At 36.5% G+C, this 19,675-nt stretch overlaps 1 protein-coding gene across 2 annotated transcripts; it reads right to left on the bottom strand.

The window, feature by feature from the left end:
• Positions 1-5,742: 5,742 nt before the first annotated feature.
• Positions 5,743-19,411, bottom strand: LOC104108740 (3beta-hydroxysteroid-dehydrogenase/decarboxylase-like). Of its 2 annotated transcripts, XM_009617850.4 has the most exons (13): positions 19,258-19,411; positions 18,940-19,184; positions 17,224-17,313; positions 16,970-17,103; positions 16,709-16,879; positions 16,376-16,501; positions 14,752-14,831; positions 11,425-11,623; positions 10,810-10,915; positions 9,580-9,754; positions 8,935-9,091; positions 6,489-6,555; positions 5,743-6,283 (listed from the first exon to the last, which is right to left on the bottom strand). In XM_009617850.4, the coding sequence occupies exons 2-13, from the start codon at positions 19,172-19,174 to the stop codon at positions 6,138-6,140; spliced, it is 1,686 nt and encodes a 561-aa protein (XP_009616145.1). In that variant the 5' UTR covers positions 19,175-19,184; positions 19,258-19,411; the 3' UTR covers positions 5,743-6,137. The 2 variants fall into 2 exon arrangements, with proteins under 2 accessions (XP_009616145.1, XP_009616146.1); XM_009617851.4 differs by lacking the exons at positions 5,743-6,283; positions 6,489-6,555 and having other exon boundaries at positions 8,957-9,091; positions 9,508-9,754; positions 19,258-19,397.
• Between the last annotated feature and the right edge of the window lie 264 nt (positions 19,412-19,675).

Below are 19,675 nucleotides of genomic sequence, written 5' to 3'. Positions count from 1 at the left end.
CCATGACTGAGTACATTTGAATTGTTGCGTATTGGTGCACGGATGGCACGGTTTGTGGCTCTGAGTTATATTAGTGTGGCATGTCGGTGTGCTAGTTATGTTATATAATATAAGGTCATTAGACCTAGGATGGGTACTATCAGGTTCGATTACGGTATATTCGGGAGAATAATATTGAAAGTCGGCTTAGAAAGTGATTATGATTTTGGTTGGGGCGAGATAGCTCCATGACTTGTTGATCTGATGAGGGGTCATGAGATTTCTGTGTGTTTCTTTCATTTTCAACAGTGTACAAAGTTTTTGGAACGAGGTTTTGTTAGATATGGGGTTTAATGCTAGTACCTGGTTGGTTTTGGAGTACTTAGTGTGATCATGAATGGCGCTACGAGTATGCGAGTTGTATAATATGTTAGGTGATTATATCTGTGGTTGTAGTTATGACTTGATGCAGCTTGTTCAAACTTATACAGTGTGTAACTGTGAGATTCGGGTCTTGGAAGAAAATTCTGAATGTTGGGAATTGAATTCCAAGGTTTTGGGGCCAAGATTAAATTAATGATTTTCAGTTGTATTGTGTTGTCAGGCCTATATAGAATAGGGTGACGTGGGATCACCCCCGGGTATGTGCATGGTAAGATGGAATAGTGATTTGGTGGCTTAGAAACAACTCTTAGCACGTTTGAGGACGAACGTATGTTTAAGTGGGGGAGAATCTAACGACCCGACCGGTCGTTTTGAGTATTACTGCCTCGTTCCCCCATTTACTGCTCAATTTATGCTTTACAGTTGTTGTATGACTTGCCGAGGGTAATTGGTTCGGGTCCTGAAGGATTTCGGAGTGAAATGAGACACGTAGTCTCATAATTAAAAACTTAAGTTGGAAAAGTTGACCGGATGTTGACTTATGTGCAAACGACCTCGGATTTGAATTCTGTTGATTCCAATAGCTCCATATGGCATTTTGGACTTAGGAGCGGGTCCGAAAAATTATTTGGAGGTCCGTAGTGGAATTAGGCTTGAAATGGAGAAAGTTAAATTTTTAAAAGTTTGACCGGGGAGTTGACTTTTTGATATCGGGGTCGGAATCCAATTCTAGAAATTGGAATAGCTCCGTTATGTCATTTATGACTTGTGTGCAAAATTTAAAGTCATTCCGGATTGATTTGATGTGTTTCGGCACAAGATATAGAATTTGAAAGTTCAAAGTTCATATATTATGATTGGAGGTCCGATTCATCGTTTTGATGTTGTTATGTGTGATTTTAGGTCTCGAGTAGGTCCGTTTTGTGTTATGGGACTTGTCGATATATTGGGACGGGGTCCCCAGTGGCTCGGGTGAGTTTCGGACGAGGTTCGGAGCATTTTGGAAGCTTTGGCTAAGGCTGGTGTTGGCTGCTGGTTCTGATATGATCGCACCTGCGGCTGGGTTGCGCAGGTGCGATGGTCGCAGAAGCGACAAAGCAGTCGCAGAAGCGAGGGAGTGCTAGCTGGAGAGGCATCGCAGAAGCGGATCTTCAGGCGCAGAAGCGCGATCGCAGATGCGACCATGACCATCGCAGAAGCAGCTTGTCTCGCAAATGCGAGCCTTTTCCCGCAAAAGCGAAGGTCGCAGATGCAACCTCTTGTCCGCAAATGCAGAAACGCTGGGCAGAACCCCTTTAAGTTCGAGGGTTCAATATTTTCACCCATTTTTCAGATTTTGGAGCTCGGTTTGGGCGACTTTGGAGAAGAAGTTTTCCACACAACTTGGGGTAAGTGTTCTTGACTCCCTTGTGATTATATTTCATGAAATAATCTTCATTTTTGGTGTAAGATTATCGAATCTTCAAGAGAAATCGAAGGAAATTTCTATAATTTCATAACATGAATTTTCGAGTTTTGAATACCCATTCGGAGTCGGATTTGAGTGAAATTAGTATGGTTGAATTTGTAATTTGATGGGTTGTCAAATTTTGTGAGTTTTGTCGGATTCCAAGACGCGGGCCCCACGGGCGATTTTTGGAGTGTAATGTTAGATTTTGTGGGAAAATATTAGTATTTTGATATGGAATTTATTCCTATAATTGTGTGGACTGAATCAAATTTATTGTGGCTAGATTCGAGCCGTTCAGAAGTTAATACGCGCAGAATGGAATTTCTGGAGCATTGTTTAGCTTGCTCGACATTGGATTCGTCTTGTTCGAGGTAAGTAACTCTTCTAATATTGGAGCTGAGGGTATGACCCTGATTATACGTGTTATGTATTTGGTGTTGAGGTGACGCACATGCTAGGTGACAGGCGTGTGGGCATGCACCGTGTGAACTGTGACTCTGTTATTCCTGTGGTACTGTGTAGTTACCTAAACTTATCTGTAATCATGAAATCTCTACGTACTAGAGTTATCGAGATGTAATTCATGTTAGAAACCATGTCTAGGCTACATGCTTATTCTGTTTGGACCTATTGAGGTCGTTACTGCTGTTGAGTTATTTGCTTACATTGCAATTTCATACTCAGTCATGTTCATTCATTTCATATCATATCTCAGTCTCTGTTGCTACATATTGACACATCATATCATCATTTTTGGGCTAGTTTCCTGATATTGTGAGCCCGAGAGACTAGAGAGATTGATGACTGAGTGAGGCCGAGGGCCTGATTGTGAGGATATTGATACTATGGTACGTGAGTTGTCCGTGCAGCACGTGAGTTGTCCGTGCGGATCCAGATATTGATACTATAGCATGTGAGTTGTCTGCGCAGCACGTGTCATCCGTGCCGTTTATAGCGCTTGGGCTGAAGAAGCCCCTCCGGAGTCTGCACACACCCACAGTGATCGCGGTTGATTTATATTGAGAGATGGATCTTCCCTGGACATGTATCTTGTCCGAAGCATTTATACTTGGGGGATGGATCTTCCCCATGGGCTGGATTGGCCCTACTCGGTACTGAGTGACTGATGATCAGTTGATGTGTATATTCCGGGATGGATCTTTCCTAGGCCGGATTGGCCATATACAGTACCGAGTGATTGAGCATGATGAGTGGAATATGTGATAAAGTGAGATTGAGTACTCTGAGAGTGTGAGTACATGAGTTCATCTCTGAGATATATTGCATTGACATGCACACATGACATACAGGCATAGAGATGTATTTTTCTCATGTTGTACGGTATCACGTCATTCATGACTTCTCACACATGTTGAAATATGGGCATAGTGATGCATTTATTTTACACTGGCTATCTGGAAAGAAAATGAAACATCTTATTTATTATTGAAAGGATTTTTGGAAAAATTACTGTTTTCAAACTTACTCATATTTTTGGTAACTTCGGTAAACGATTTGGGTTTTCACTGATATACTTAAAAGGCAGAACTATTTTCAGAAATCATGATTAAGCTGAGCATTTTATCTTTGAGTTGCTTCTTTTATTACTTACATTATGTTGTTATGAACTGTTGTTGGTTATTGGAGTTGGACTCTGACCTTGGTACAAGCTCGTCGCTACTTTCAACCTAAGGTTAGGTTTGTTACTTATTGAGTACATGGGGTCGATTGTACTCATACTACACTTCTGCACCTTGCGTGCAGATGTTGGCTGCTGATGTTGTTGTGTTCGTTGGGAGCTGGATCTGAAGATGTACCTGTGTTCCGGTTGTAGTTGTCTCTTGTTCATGGTAGCCTTAGATTCATAAAACTTTGTTTATGTACTTTTCACATAGATGATGTATTTACTTCATACAACATTGTAAACTCTATTTTTAGAAGCTCATGATTTGTACTACCAGTCCTTGGAGAATGTATCAGATTCAGATATTTCTTTACTTAATTGATTTATTAATTGTTATTGAAATTGGTTAGTGGTTAACTGGCTTACCTAGCGGGTTAGGTTAGGTGCCATCACGACTAGTTGGGTTTTGGGTCGTGACACTCAGATTCACTGTGTTTCTTGTGTGAGTGTTATGGAGAGGTCGGTGTGGTCACAAGCTCAATGTGATGGGGCGTGGTCATAGGCTATATCATAAATCACCTATTGAAGGTCTTAAGTTTTGCCTTAGGTTTGTCCAATTCCATCATTAGATTGTGAACATAAACTTTATGACTTATAAAAATCGATAATTTAATCTTCCGTGTATAAGCTAAACTCTATACATTAAATCATCTACTATATAAGCAAAGGACACACAGACAAATACGTGATCTATTTAAAATAAAACTTTATTGAATTGAATAAATAAATAAATAATTATTCCATAAAAAATACTATAACAATATGCCCGAAAAAATTTAGAGACATGCATTAGTTTGCTTAGGTCTCACGAGTCATGAACAGGACTAATCGAATCTTGCGGATCGGTGTGGAGACGTCTATACTTATCTCCGAGATACTACAAGGCTGTTATGAAAACTTTTCTTTCTTACATTCTCTATCGTGTAGATTTGTTTATACATAAGTATGAATCTTTGCTTTTTTATTCTCCTGCAGATTGTGAGGACACGTTGAACGAACTAATAAAGAAAGTACCTCATTTAAATTGGAACAGCAAAAGTATCTAAAGTCCGTGTTGAAATAATATTTATACCAAGTTAATGAAGGTAAAAACATTTATCTTTCTTGCACGCACTTATTGCTTAATAATGGTTAAATGATATGAATTCTCTCTTTAATTTTTAGCAGTTAAAATTAAATTACCTAGTTTGGTATCAGTGTTTTAAAAGGCTTTTTTGGGACTCGCCTCGGGACGGGGCACTGTCAAAATGCCTTGAGGCTCATATGTGGGGCTTAGTTCTGTTTTGTGAACGAAGCGCCCGACTATGGATTCTAAACACCCCTGACGCTCAACGCTCAACGCCGCTCGCCCATAGTTTCAATGCAAATGATGTGTCGAGTTCACATGCATTGTTGACTCTCAAAATTCTTTAACAAATAAATGATTAAAAAAATTCATCTATAGGAATATCAAACATTGTAAATAACTCAAATAACGAACATTAGTATCGCATATTTACTAAATTGAGAATATCTTGAGGGTGAATATCATTTGAATATTTCTTCTAAAAATAGATGAGCAAAATTTAGATCCTTACTTGCTAGATCTTCATGTCTTAGTTCTACGTCTCAAAATTATCACACATTTATTATTTTGCTATTTAAAAATAATTTTGCATTTATTCATAAAGGAGTAGTATCTTAAATTATAATATTGATAAAATTTATTGAGTATTTACTTTTAGAGAGGTAAAATGTACAGTTCAATAATATCTTTTAAGAAATTATAATTTTTAATTATTTAAAAGTTAAGACGTTCCAGTTGATATATATTTTTCGTAATAACTTTGACAGTATTGTAATTTTTATACTTGTAAAACATGATAGATTTTTTATTTTCTATGAGTTTCTTTTATTCTTTTTATTTTATTTTATTTTTAAAAAAACTTGCATTATCAAGAAGAGCCGGATGGAGCTTAAAATCTATGTATTTGGTAAATATTTATCTGCACAATTATCCTCTATATGCCTAAGCATTTCAAGGTAAATGGAAATATGGAAAACATCAAGACGCTAAAATACTAAACATTGACACTTCTACAATTGTTATAGATAACAAATTACAGATGATGGATAATAGCTGTGTGCTACTATGCACGCAGGCCATGGAAGAAAAAGATAACATTAAGATGCATTTCTTTAACATTGAAGCCAAACAAGATGATTAGCCAAAACAAAAAGAAGTCAAACTAGACGAGAGCTACACTGACACAAAAACTAACACATTCTTGATTCTTCAATTCAATAGCAAGCAAAATTACATATTATCACATGACAAATAATCTGTAACTAACCTGCACCTCCCCAACCACTATAGGACCAAAAGAAAACGTTCAAACCCAGTGCAGCAAGAACCAAAACATATTCTAGCAATATTGGCAAAGAAGGAAAAAAAGAGAAATGAGAAGAGGAAACAAAATAGAGTCCCTTGGCACACTGCATGCTGATATCAGATCAGACAGATAAACTGGCTTTCACCAAGGTTCCCAACCATGAATATGTTACACACAAGGATATGTTTCAAGTCCCTGAACTTCAAGAACCTGGCTTAAGGAAGCTTCTCGAGATAAGGAAGAAGCTCCATCAGGTTATTGCTGCCCATTATAGGTCATTTGCAGAGCTGAAAATTCTCCTAGAAATATCAGACTTCAATTTCCATGTAAATGAGATAATCTCATGTAGTAGATGATCTATTTCTTCCTCTTTTTTCTCATATATAAAAAATAAAGTAAAGGCAGCTGGGATTCCTGCAGTTGAACAAAACATGGTCAGAGCACCCAATATGTAGTTGAATTTGTTGCATAGCTTGAGCTGCTATTTGCATCATTTTAGAAAGTATAACAGTTTCTGAGTGCAAATGAGTTTTTTACTATGTAAGCACAAGGATAGATGTGCTAATTCAATGTCAATACGTACATATATGGATAGAGGGAGGAAAGAGAGACCACTTACCAATGACAAACAGACTCCGCAGAGAAATGGTTCCAAGGATACATAGAATCAGTAGAGAGAGAACCACCTGTTTCATCGTCCAATTGAAGGATTTCACAAACTAATAGATGAAAATTCCAGTAACAGTATGGCGGAGATATAATTACTAATCTTGGCCAGCAGAAGCAAGAGGGCTTAGAAATCTCTATTTTGCATCCAATGTCTTATCCGGAATTTTTAATTTCAGTGAAACAGAAATGCTAATTCTACATGTTTTCACGTGGTTTGGGTTTTCGAAATAGGTCAAGGAAAATTATTGTTACAGTGGCACTCAAGGGGAATGCAACAAAAATACAGAATGTCAAAGCATGACAAACCTGCGTACCTTGTCATTTCCTAAAATGCAGAAAAAGAAACACATTAAAGAAAAAAAAGAAAAAAAAGAGATTCCTTTTCCCCTAGATGTGTAACTTGACAAAAACCCATCTATTCAAAACGGAATAAACCCCCGGCCCAACCCAAAGAAAAGGAAGGAAAAATAATTTGGGGCTTGGACTGCTGTTACCCCTCCCATAATTTCTTCCTACTGCAACACATCAAATCAATTTAAAGGCCCTTACACACCCAAAAAACATTCAAACATTGCAGAACAGTACTCTCTTCCAACTTAACAGGATCCTCTTGAATCTCCCATCTGCTACATCAAGCTGCCCAAACTACCCATATAAGCCCCAGAATGCTTTCTGTGAGATATTACTTCCCTAAACACAAAATAACCCCTTTTCTAGCACCTTACTAGTATCTTAACCTTTTCATTTTCTGCGACTGTCAAAGTTCCTTGACCTTCCAAAGATTATATTTTAAAGTCAAATATTTTTTTGATACCTGCTTTTTCGTTTGCTTCCGACCCTCGTAGAGTCATAATAACAATAACAAGTATTCTCTCGACCACAAATTGTATTATTAATTTGAATCAATACAGATATTAAAAGTGAAGCTGAAATTCTATAGTAGAATAGAAGCTTTGTAGAGAACTTTTTAAGGGTTTAAAATTTTAATGGATGGAGCTGGGCGCAAAATGATTTTTGAAACCTAATAGTATGAATAAAGTAATGCAAAGTGGAGATAATAGATTTTTCATTCAAGTGGCAGTATTTTTAAATGGACAAAAAAGAAAATAAAACAATATCTAGGGACAAAGGGAGAAGCTGAAAATTTCTTTCAGTTGAGAAATTTTTGTATAGATATTTCATGGAGAAAACATTATTTTTTTCAATTAAGAAGTTTAATAAACTTTGCATTATAAAATCTAATCAAATTATAACATTATCCCATTACAAGGTATCAAACATTTTTTATATCAAAAAGGCACACATGTCACATGAAATAAAGCAGGAAGAATAAAAGAAAACTGTAAGGATATAAAAAACGCACGTTCATACTCATCAAAAAGAAGACAAAAGAATGCATAACCAATTCATAGCCAACCAAATACAAGTGAAACTCTGCATTACTTTTGGCACTAAATGGTACTCCCTATGTCCCAATTTATATGGAACTGTTTGACTAGGCCCGAAGTTTAAGAAAGAAATCAAGACTTTTGAAACTTGTGGTCTAAAACAAGGCTTAGATATTTGTGTGACTATAAATCATCTCATTAAGGGTAAAAGGAGAATTTTGAAGTTAAATTGTTTCTAAATATAGAACGGTGACATTCTTTTTGGGACAGACTTGAGAGCTACTTAATATTCTTGCTTGACTTCTTTGGAATTGTGTATCACAGCCTCAAATGTTATGTTTGAGCAGCTTGTACACATTTGTATTTTACCTTGGGCCTCTGCTGTGGTTCACTCTCATGTTTATCACTGATAAAAGCTTTGGTACTTGCTTTTCCTAACAGATGTCATGTAATCTTCTACCTATTTTTTTAATGTCTTCTATCTTATTGAATGAACACTATGTCTCTGTTAATTTTTATGCTGTTTGCAGTTAATTCAAAGTTTATTTGCTCAAAAGAAACAGATTGAAGCACCTATACATTTTGTGTTATGGTGTAAATAGGAAGATGTCAATGGCATACTGGAGGTATTATTGTCTTCGTTAGAAGTTTAAACTTTTTATAAAGCCATTATAGCACTCAGTGCTAATGTAAAATAACTTATTTTACTTGACGAAGACTAAAAAGAAAAACAAATAGAGCACCCAAGGATGTGATCTAGTGGTTAGTGAAGTGGGTTGAGAATCATGAGGTCTCACGTTCAAATCCCAGCGAAAACAAAAAACACTAAGTGATTTCTTTCCATCTCTCCGAACCTTGGTGAACAAAGTTACCCGGTACCTGTGCTAGTGGGAGGTAGCAAGTAACCGATGGAATTAATTGAGGTGCATACAAGTTGGCCCGTACACCATGATTGTCAAAAAGATAAACAAATAAATAAATAAATAGATTGTATGTGTTAGCAATTACCTTAAGGAAGAACATGCAATCAGTCCCTCTACAAAGAGACTTTAAACCCTTTACTGCAGAATTCCACCCCGAGGCTGCTGACAGAGCAACTTGGCGTGATGTCTCTGCCGATACATGGAAGCATGATCCGGGAACTTTGTCAATTTTATAGCCCATTCTGTACCAGAAAAAACAAAAGCATATCATGACTCCTGAACTGACTCAACGCCAGTTCCCTGGCTGCTCACTCCACAGAAAATGCATATGCAATAGACTGCACCTTTATTAACATGTATACATCAGAATGACCATTAATATAATGATGAGTAATTTCTAAAAGCCAGAAGGAAATCAATTAAACAAATGGGCCTCTCTAAAATCCATATCCAAATGGTTAATAAATGCCGTGAGAAAATGTAGAATTATCAAACAATGGTAGCTATAGGAAAGAGCCATCAAGGTAACAATCATCAGAGCAAAAAAAGTAGGAGAAAGGGAATAGAATTCAGTTTTACCAAGAAAAAGTACAATGAAAATTTGTCACGTAATTGCGGTCATAGTTGATAGTTAACATTTCCAGTAATTCTGTCATACCAATTTATATATATGTCTGCTGCACGGATAGAAATAGGGACAGACAGACGGAAAGACAGTACAGGTGAATACATTTTCTGAGGCAGTCTCCCGTGGATGAACAAGAAAATTGATGCCACGAACAGAATCCTTGATATAGAAGTTACAACGGTGAAGCCAGAAGCTACGAAATTGAAATAAATTGCGGCCAGAACTAATGCTGCTGTTAGTGTCTGTTTCTTATCCTTCCAAAGAAGTGTGTCAGCCACTGCAAAATACAGTCACATAGGTCGTGTTAGAATCTTTTTTTTTCCTCTTAAAATATGATATAAATCTGTCATTCACTGTTTATCACATTAAATAATGATTCTTTTACAAACATGCAATACAACTAAGAAGTGTCAGAATCTTTTGCAATTGTGCTCAGTATACATATAAATATGTGAAATAGTCAAATCTGTGTTAGATAATACCTGAAAAACCAGCCTAAACAAGGGGAAAGCCAGTTTGAGATTGCAAGGTAAGACATCCCACATGTAAAATTTGCATTTTATTCATCGCAGAGAACCAAGCAATTGCATTCGGACGCCTAGTTTGTAAGACTTTTCAGATTGATGACTAATTGGTCGCTACCACAACTTAATACAATGTAAGAGAAAGACAAGTTATTCAAGGCAGTAGCATGTTGAGGGATATTTCTCAGTAAGTTGAATAATTCAACTCCCAACTTTTAAATAATTCACTATAAATACAGAAATCAACTTGATGCTGACAGAGGAGAAACCACTTTGTGGGCTTAAAATTTTACAAAATTGTGTGCATTGCTGTGGTCCGTATCCGAACTAAAAAATTTCATTTAGATCATTACACAATGAAGGCAAAAATAGAGATGGAGACTAGACAAATATTTCACTATTCAACATCCACCAAGTACCACATGTGGGATTTCACTGGGTTTGTTGTTGCAACATCCACCAAGTACTGGTTCTGGATGTCTTGCTGTTTGTTCATCGAACACAGTAAATATGTTCGATTATGTAATAAGCCAATAGAATATACAAGTTTTTGCTCCCCATACATTTTATTTGGATGTATAACAAAGTACAATAAGGGACCACATGCGACTTGCCAATAATCAAGAAGTATACTGGAATGAAATGTTTTACAAGAAAAAACTATGTAATAAATTTCAAAGGGCGTAGCCTCAGCGGGATCCCATCAACAGATGCAATACATTGACTATAGAATTAAAATAATCTATCAGACAAATAAATTGATTGTTATGAGAGGCTCAAGTTATGAGAATGGAGCTCAAACGCATACCTCTCCCACTTCCGAGAAATAGAGAAGCTTTAGAAGGGCCTTCTTTTTCTGGACGCTTTTCAGCTCTCAAGTGCGGATACGATTCAATTGTCCTCCTTAGGCCCTCCTAAAGAAATAGAATCACAATCATTGAGTACCTAACAAGAATAAAAGCCAAAGTATCTGTGGGAAAATGAATAATCATTCAAAGTGATGTTATCAAACAAGGCCCCAACACAAAATTCTTAAACTTAAAATCAAGGAAAAATACAAGCTAATTCCATAATTCCTTTCATGAAACATAAGTTTACAAGCCACATACAAGTTGGACACTAAAATAGCTATTCAACAGTAACATAGCGGAAGTTCAGACTCAGGCATCTGTGAAGCAATATATCTAGAGAAAGTTCAATCTTAGAGAATCAAGTTCCGAGAATATGTTTTAGCCAAAAATGTTGACCACATATGACATGAAAATTTATGCTAAGAAGTTATAAAGGACTATCCAATGCAGATGATTATGAGTAGAATACCTTAACACTTCCACGGAGTATGAGACAGATACAACATGGCATTTATCGTTTATATGTGCAATTACCAGACACAATTGATCAATTTCAAGGATTGTACAGGAACCTGAAGTGGGACAATTGGTGTGTAGCCCAAGCGATCATTTGCTTTTGAACAACTAAATGTTCTACTACGAGATAGGAGTCTGATTCTTGACGGAGTCAACTGTGGGACCTTCATTCCATATGCGGCCAACAGCTTATAAGCCAACTCCACCAAATGTGCAATTGGCATCATAACAGAAGCAGGAATTTTAATGCTTGGCCTGCATACTACGAAAAATCAGAAATAAAGATAATATACACCGCAAAAAAATGAGGTAAACTGAAAGCGGAATTGACCAATGGTATCTACTAGAGCGTGAAGCACTCATAAATGCTTAGAAATGACATAGAAGCCATATTTCCTTTTCATGAATGCACAAGATAAAATTTCAGTTGTTATTCAAATGCATCTGCAAATGCCAATAGGCATGATAAACAGCTTTAGTTGACGAGGAATTATAATGAGTTGGTTTTAGAGGTAACAAATCACCCAGAGAAATCTCTCTCATATATATATATATATATATATATATATATATATATATATATATATAAACAATCTGACCAAACAGGAGAAGAGGTTATAGTGCCTCAAAATGAAAAAGAAACAAAAGAAAGAAGCAAATCTGAACCTGCCAAACCCACTTAAGATCTTACAAATATCTTCATCCTGTTCATTAGCAACTCTGGATTTAGAGTCAAATCACACAGTTCCACTTGGTCCTAACACAAAATTAAAGACGGTAATGATAACCAATCTCAAAGCTAAAACCGTGGCTCAACCATCTTAACAGCAAAAGCAAAAAGAAGAAAACGGAGCTGTACATTGAGCAATCAGCTTAAAACACAATTCCTCAAGTCAAACTAAAAGGTACATCTTTTTCAGACGTCATCACCATCCAGGCAGAAAAAATAGAAAACACCGAAGAAGCAAAAGAAGGAAATACTAAAATACCAACCCCTCCCAGATTGGCTAAAGATAATGTACAACAGCCATCATAGCGAGCCACCCCTTGTACTAGGATACAAGCTTATGCATGAATAAACATAATATTACAACCAAAAATCATATTTGATCCTATATAATATTATTCGCTACTTAACCTTAATATAATCTGCGAAGCACATGCTTCTTTAAATCGTCTCATTCACATAGTTTACAACCAAAGCAATTAGCAATCACTTAAAGGTGGCAATCTTAGCCAAAACTTTTGAAGCTGCCCAAACCACCCATATTTCAACAATTGGGGTGATTAGTACTACATAGGGTTAATCATGGGGTTACACCCACAATTAGCTCTCTTAAAGGGGTTTAAAGTGAGTTCAAAACTATTTCAGGAATGAAGTTTTCGTTTATTCTACTATTAGTTCTATTGTTCCAATCCGCTTGTGTTTCCAGGAATCAAGCGGAAGCCAATTTATTCAATGATGCCCCCTAAGACATTCTATATTGGATTTTGCCTAACACCATTTCACTTTCCTTGCTTTTCATTTTGTATTGCATTTCGTAAACGGACACTCTTCTTTTCAAACCATTGAAACGAAAGCCCTTATCCAACAACCAAGTTGTGACCTAGTAGCCAATGAAGTAGGTGAAAACCATGGGTAGGCTTAAATCCCAACATAGACAAAAAACGTAAGGTGGTTTCTTCATCTACCTAAGTCTCGGTGGCCAGAGTTACCTATACCCTGTGGAATAATCGAGGTGCCCACAAGTTGGCCCGGACACCACTGTCCTTAGCCACCAATTACATTACTGATGTACTAGTTTTCATCTCTTTCACCTACACCTAACTCACTCATACAGAAAATTCCATCACTATCCTATCCCCTGCTATTCAACTTTTCTGTATCTCTCTAAATACTCTTTCCTTTCTACTCTTCTACTCGGAAATCCTTTCTACATCGCATCCCAGTTAAGTTTGCTAGGCGATATCTTCCCTATATTCCTGGATAATGCTTTCTAGTTTTGCATGCGAAGCAAGTAAAATAATTCATCGACAAAAGGAAGTGTGGGGGTTAGCACGAAAACATTGGGGAAGTCTCCTTCTTCTTCTTCTTGGTTTTGCATGGTTTCTTTATTCCTTTTTCTTTGTTAGTAAGATGATATACTGCTATGCTTTGTGATTGATCTAAAATTGAAATGATATATTTAACTATGAAAAGGAAAATTAAGAATAGGCAAGTTTTATAATAATACTACCTCCATTCCAATTTATGTGAACCTATTTGACTGGGCACGGAGTTTAAGAAAGAAATTAAGACTTTTAAAACTTGTGGTCCTAAACAATACATAATACTTGTGTGGCTATAGTTCTTTTGAAGCTTGTGGTGCTAAACATGCCATAATACTTGTGTGGCTATAGTTCTTTTGAAGCTTGTGGTGCTAAACATGCCAGAGTTTGTGTAGATGTAAAAGCTTCTCCTTGAGGGTAGAATTGAAAGTTTAAGTTAATTCTTTCTAAATTTAGAAGAGGTCACTCTTTGTGGAGCGGACTAAAAATGAAAAAGGTTCACATAAACTAGAATGCAGGGAGTATGACTTAAGCTATAACATCGGCACGCCTTCTACTGTTTCAAAATCTGGGTCTTGCACACAAAATAGTCTTGTTTTACTGTGTTCGACTAGTTATTTTTTTCCCCATTAGCTTACATATCAGATTATACAGGTTACATTTCCTTTCAAAATAAAGCACCTAAAAGATAGAACGTTTTCCCTCTGAAATAGGTCATGTAACAATTTTAGTATCTTACTTTCTTTTTTGAGTCAGCATCAGAACCAAATACATCAAACCATATACTAAGACTGACATTCTATTTTCTTTTGATGTACAAAATGAAGATGCCTCATACTTGCTGGTCATCATCAAAACTAGATATACCGAACATGATGTGTGGAATCCCTTAATATGACCCAATAAGACAGAAAAAGATTTGCATAGCAGAAGGGTTCTGCTCTATAAGTCGTCTTCCTGGATGCCAAATAATCAGAATTAGGCCCCAATAGGTTTCCAGCAAGTGGTTTATGTAATTACTTGATCTCATGGGAGCTGCAGCACATAAACAGCGAAAACTAAAAAGTGTTCGGAATAATGTTTCTCCCTAGTTCTTCTAGGTGATAGAGGATGCCTTCACCTCTATTATTGTAGTTGAACCTCTTTGGTAAAATCATTTCTGAATCACAAAAATATAAAGCAGGTAAAATCTATGTTGCTTGGACTCGGAATAATACTAGACAAATTTTAGAGTGCTTTTTCGTACAAAGAACACGAAGTGATCCAGAGAAAACAAACTAGTATTGTGTATGGTAAAATTTTCCGACAGAGCCAGAGCCATAAAATAAGAATACCTTTCATAGCCAAGACCTTCAAGAATAAGTGAGACGAACTCCCAGAACTTTATGGGCTCCATGTTTGTGATAAAATATGCCTGCCAACACCATTTTTTATCAAGGCTTTAGTATTCAACAACAGCTAATACACAAAACATAGAAAAAGCCTCCTTTAGTACGTTCGTCTCATAGAAAAAGTTTGATAATGCAAGAAAACATTTTTTACTCATAAGTCAGCATGGCCAATATGACCATTTTCATACCTAAACACACCTCACACAGAGGTGTTAACTATAATAACACGGGGAAGGGAATGAAGAAAATTATGACTAGATCCACGGTAGAAGTTTCCAAACTTGCTAGAGAAACGAAAGTTGACAAAGGTGCTCTTATTTGATCGTTTACTGTAAATTTGTAACTGTGAGGAGGGGAAAGGCGAAAATTATGACTTAATCCAAGGATAGAAGTTCCCTAAACGGCTAGGGAAAATGACTACAAGCAGGGTATGTCTTATTAGATTGCTGAAACTGTAAGCTAGACAATAACAGATGTATAAGTGTTGTCGACTGAAAACTACTGGCAAAGTCTGTTTTACCCAATAAAGTTTTGCAGTAATTCCACATAAATAGCGACATGTTAAGTCTGTACTTTTTCAAATGCATAGCTAGAGAAGAAAAGAACAATATTAAGATAAAGTGATAGATGAGGAGGAAACTTCTCCCTGCCAAAGAAGTAGTGGTGGCAAAATGGTTAAAAGAAAACAGTTATCCACCCATATTATCCATTAAGATGATGAACTTCTTAAAAACGGGCCAAATATGGATAAGAACCATATTATCCACTTAGAAAATGGATAACTAATGGATTTAACTTTTAAATTTGTAAAGCCTCAAATTGAGAGTTTCTCAAGTTTAGGAGACTAGGAATTCTCCCAAAAGTGATCATATTCAAGAAGCCATTGATAATATGGATATCCATATTATCCGCCGGTTAACCCGTTTTTTATCCGTATTAAATATGGGTTGGGTCGGATAATGTATCCGTTTTTGCATTACCCGTTTTCGACTCGTACATATCCGACCCGACCCGCCCGTTTGCCACCCCTACAAAGAAGTATAACTGATTTAGTGCCGCACAACAGCCAATGACCGTTAACCACCTAAGCATTTAGTCCTTCATGGAAACTGTCAATAAGTAAGATATTAAGCAAAAACAGAACCCAGAAACCACATGGACTTCAAGGAAAGTAATGACCTTTACCCAACCTATGGAGTTGTATGGTGCAGCATAAACATTTGCTGAACCTTGATTCGAGATCTTTCAATTAAAACTTAAGATTGATTGCTCAACTTCTATTGCTGCATGACATAATATTCTTCATCTTAGTTTTCTTGCAACATTAATCACATATCGCAATTATGAGGCTGGGTACAGAAATGGATGGGACTCCAATAGTAACTCAAAGATTTCTATGGCATTGCATGATCCTGGATACTTTCGTCAGTTACAATTTCACAAGTTAAAACACATAGGTGTAATTAAATTGAAAGCATACGGCAAAGCATGAGATCATAGTAGCTGCTTATAACAAAGATTTCAAAAAAATACAGAACATACAAAAAAGAAAAATTAGAAACGTTACCTGCCCAGCAGCTTTCTCTGCTACTGCACCCCCTGATGCGAGAGCTCGTTCAGCACATACATGAGCATGTGCGACGTTTTCTACGTAAGTGAAATCATACATGTTGTTTCCATCACCAATAATGAACTGAACATCATGAATCAAAAAAATAGTCAAAAATCATTCAATAGCAAAAAGAGAATAGAAAACATTTAAAATTCATCATTCTTTTGGTTCATTACAAATAACAACAAGCAACAAAACAATAGTGAACCAGTGTCCAATAGTAAGTTCCTCAGGACACAATTTCTAATCAAACTATTGAACAATAAATATGACCTATTATCGAATCACCTTAGATTTTCCAGTCCTTGCAGCTGCAACTAGTGATGGAACCAACAACCTGTCGCCAGGGCCAAAGATACTGCTAGGTCTAATGCAGCAGGTCAGGAGCCCTTTAGAATCATTTGACTTGATAACTAGTGCCTCTCCTTCAGCTTTAGTTGCAGAATAGGAATCGTTATGCTGAAGACATTATCAGTAACAAAAGTAAGTTTATAGACAAACCAGACAAATATTCATTTGGATAAAGTAAACAGGAAATGGAGCCAACACCTGAGCAGGATATGGTAGCGATTCATCCCCATTCAGAATACCATGAACTCCATCAAACACAACACTGGGGGAGCTGGTATAAATAAGTCTCTTCACTTTTAGCTCAACACAAGCATCAATGACATTCTTGGTTCCTTTATATTTGTTCAACAGAAAAAAGAGAAGTAAAACTCTAATATAGGAAAGGCCAAATAAGAAAAATGAATTAGTCTGACAAAGTGACAAAGAAAGCTTTTCCTAATTGCGAACAATACCTAGCACATTAACAGAATGATGAAGCTGGTGGTTGTTGATCGATGAATCTGGAGCAGCCATGTGGAAGACCACTTCTGCTCCTTCACACACTGCAAGTTATCAAGTGAAAAGTTATGACACTACACAACTTAATAAAAGTTCTTTTGAATATTTAACCTAGAAAAAATGAGCCTTGGACTTATTTTATTTGGAACAATCTCAAATGTGGAAAGTCCCATTTTTGCTTTCATACTATGGTTAAAAGTACACGATACATCATTTAAAGTTGTATAAAAAGTTCACAAGCCATAGTTGGAAGCACTACCAACCTCCCATAAATCTTCACTTGATAAACTACAACATTTTCTATTTTCAGCTACAGACCAAGTTTTCTGGATCAACAAATTGGCAGTTACTTAAATCTGTAATTCCATGAATTGCTAGCATAGAAAGTTTCTTTATAAAAACGATAGCACTACATGAAACTTACAAATGTATTACAAACATTGATATAATTTACATGGAAACATCAATTGGCATATGTTATTCTAAATGAATCAATATTGGAATGAAGGAATAGCACATATTCAACGAAGTACAAATGAAAGTTCCACGAGTTTTAATCTTCAGGCCAAAATGTTGAAAACAGGACCAAATTCAAGTCAGTGATGATAAATAAGTTACTCACTTTCTCACGAACCAGAATAAAACGAATAATTTTACTCCCACAACCTTAATTTAAATTTGTTTATAACCAATCTAGATAAAAGCTCATGTTCTAAAATAAAAACAAAGATGTTGAACAGAATAATTGGTTCAGTCTTCTCTTACACCAAAATCATGCATGCAGCGGATAGACCTGCTAACACTATGATTGGCTGGCAAACATTTGACATCTCTAGCGCTCACATTTTATACAATGAATACACCCAAAAAAACAACAAAAGTAAACTACTTAAAGATTTTCTTTTTAAAAAAAAAGAGAAGAAACTACTACTGCTATGCCTCAATCCCAAATTAAATGGGTGGGTCATATATATCCTCTGTGTATTTTGCTCTATTTTGGCATGTCTCATTCTAATAATCAATAGTTTGCCTTTTAAGACAAATTGGAGTTTTTTTATAATCTAGAAAACCTTGAGGGCAATGGCACATGATTGAAACTTGGTGGTTTATGGTCCGGTCCCTCTACCATTCTCCACTTAAATACTAGGTTTTTGTCAGTAGTAGGGTTCAAGCCCGTGACGTGCAACCTAAACCACACATCAAGCGTTGCACTCTTACCACTAGACCAAGACCCTGGGGGCGACACATATGAGTTTTTACAACTAATCACCAATATCAAGCAAAATATAAGGAATATTATTTTTTTATTTTTTTTATTTCAACCCTTCCCAAAATTAGGAGTATTTATAGCGTTTCCACACTTTCCTCCAGTGTGACTCGAACCCAGGACCTAACGGTAGTGGGTGGATGCGCTTTTACCAACTGAGCAAGCATCACATGTCAACTTCTTCTTTTCTTTCTATACCCCTCCCAAATTAGCAGGATCTATTGTGTTTCCACACTTTTCTTCCGGCGTTCCACACTTTTCCTCTAGCGTGACTAGAACCCAGGACCTAATGGTCGTAAGTGGATGTGCTTTTACCAACTGAGCAAGCCTCACTTATCAATATCAAGCAAAATATAAGGAATATTAATTTTTTATTTTTTATTTTTTTAACAAGGGAAAAAACCTTTAAGAACTTGGGACTTGTCACGAAGATCCATGGATACATAGTGAGCACGGCCTGATCGCAGAGCTTTACCGACAGTGCCTTCCTCCTCGTCAGGCTCCAGCTTAATGTCCGGACACAAATCCGCAATGCGGACGTGAAACATTTCGTAACGGATCAGCATTTCCACCAAATGGCGAGCAGCAAAGCCTCTCCCTCCCGTCACCACACACCATCTCTCTTCTCCTTCACCCATTTCTACACTCCTGTGATATAATAAAGTAAACTCGATCAATAAATCAATCAATCAGTACTATCACAATGCAGCTAAATACACACCTCTTCCGTCTTAGTAATTCAAATTGTAGCACTTGGAATGACTTCAATCTCTTATTGTGCTCTCGATCAATCTACTAATGTCACCTTTCCCGTGATGTTTCTAGGGTTTCTAGTACTATAAATTTGGGGGATTGCAGATGGAGAGATGTGAGATGAAAGAAATGGAGGTTGAAGTAGTATTAATTTAGGGTATGTTTGGTATTTCTGAAAATATTTTTCAATTTTACTATGTTTGGTTGACTTTTAAAATGTTTTGAAAAATATTTTTAAAAAAAACTCATTTTACTTTGATGGGAATAAAATATTTTCCCTATTTTCAAAACTTCTTCAACCTTATCTACACTACACTCCCACACTTATCCCATCCCACCCCTAACACTCCCTCCCCCAACCTTGCCCTAACACATCCTAAATAGAA

Source organism: Nicotiana tomentosiformis, chromosome 2 (assembly GCF_000390325.3).
Source record: "Nicotiana tomentosiformis chromosome 2, ASM39032v3, whole genome shotgun sequence".
In the NCBI taxonomy this organism is placed as follows: domain Eukaryota; kingdom Viridiplantae; phylum Streptophyta; class Magnoliopsida; order Solanales; family Solanaceae; genus Nicotiana; species Nicotiana tomentosiformis.
The sequence above is the reverse complement of the archived record's forward strand: the minus strand, read 5'-3'. Positions and strand labels throughout refer to the sequence as shown.

What these genes read in the sequence shown, in the direction of transcription:
- LOC104108740 (XM_009617850.4), bottom strand. Translation starts at nt 19,174, where the DNA reads ATGGGTGAAGGAGAAGAGAGATGGTGTGTGGTGACGGGAGGGAGAGGC. An exon ending in CAAGTCCCAAGTTCTTAAAG is followed by an intron (nt 17,314 to 18,939) that starts GTTTTTTCCCTT and finishes GATAACTTGCAG; the next exon opens with TGTGTGAAGGAGCAGAAGTG. An exon ending in CAAGGACTGGAAAATCTAAG is followed by an intron (nt 16,502 to 16,708) that starts GTGATTCGATAA and finishes CATGATGTTCAG; the next exon opens with TTCATTATTGGTGATGGAAA.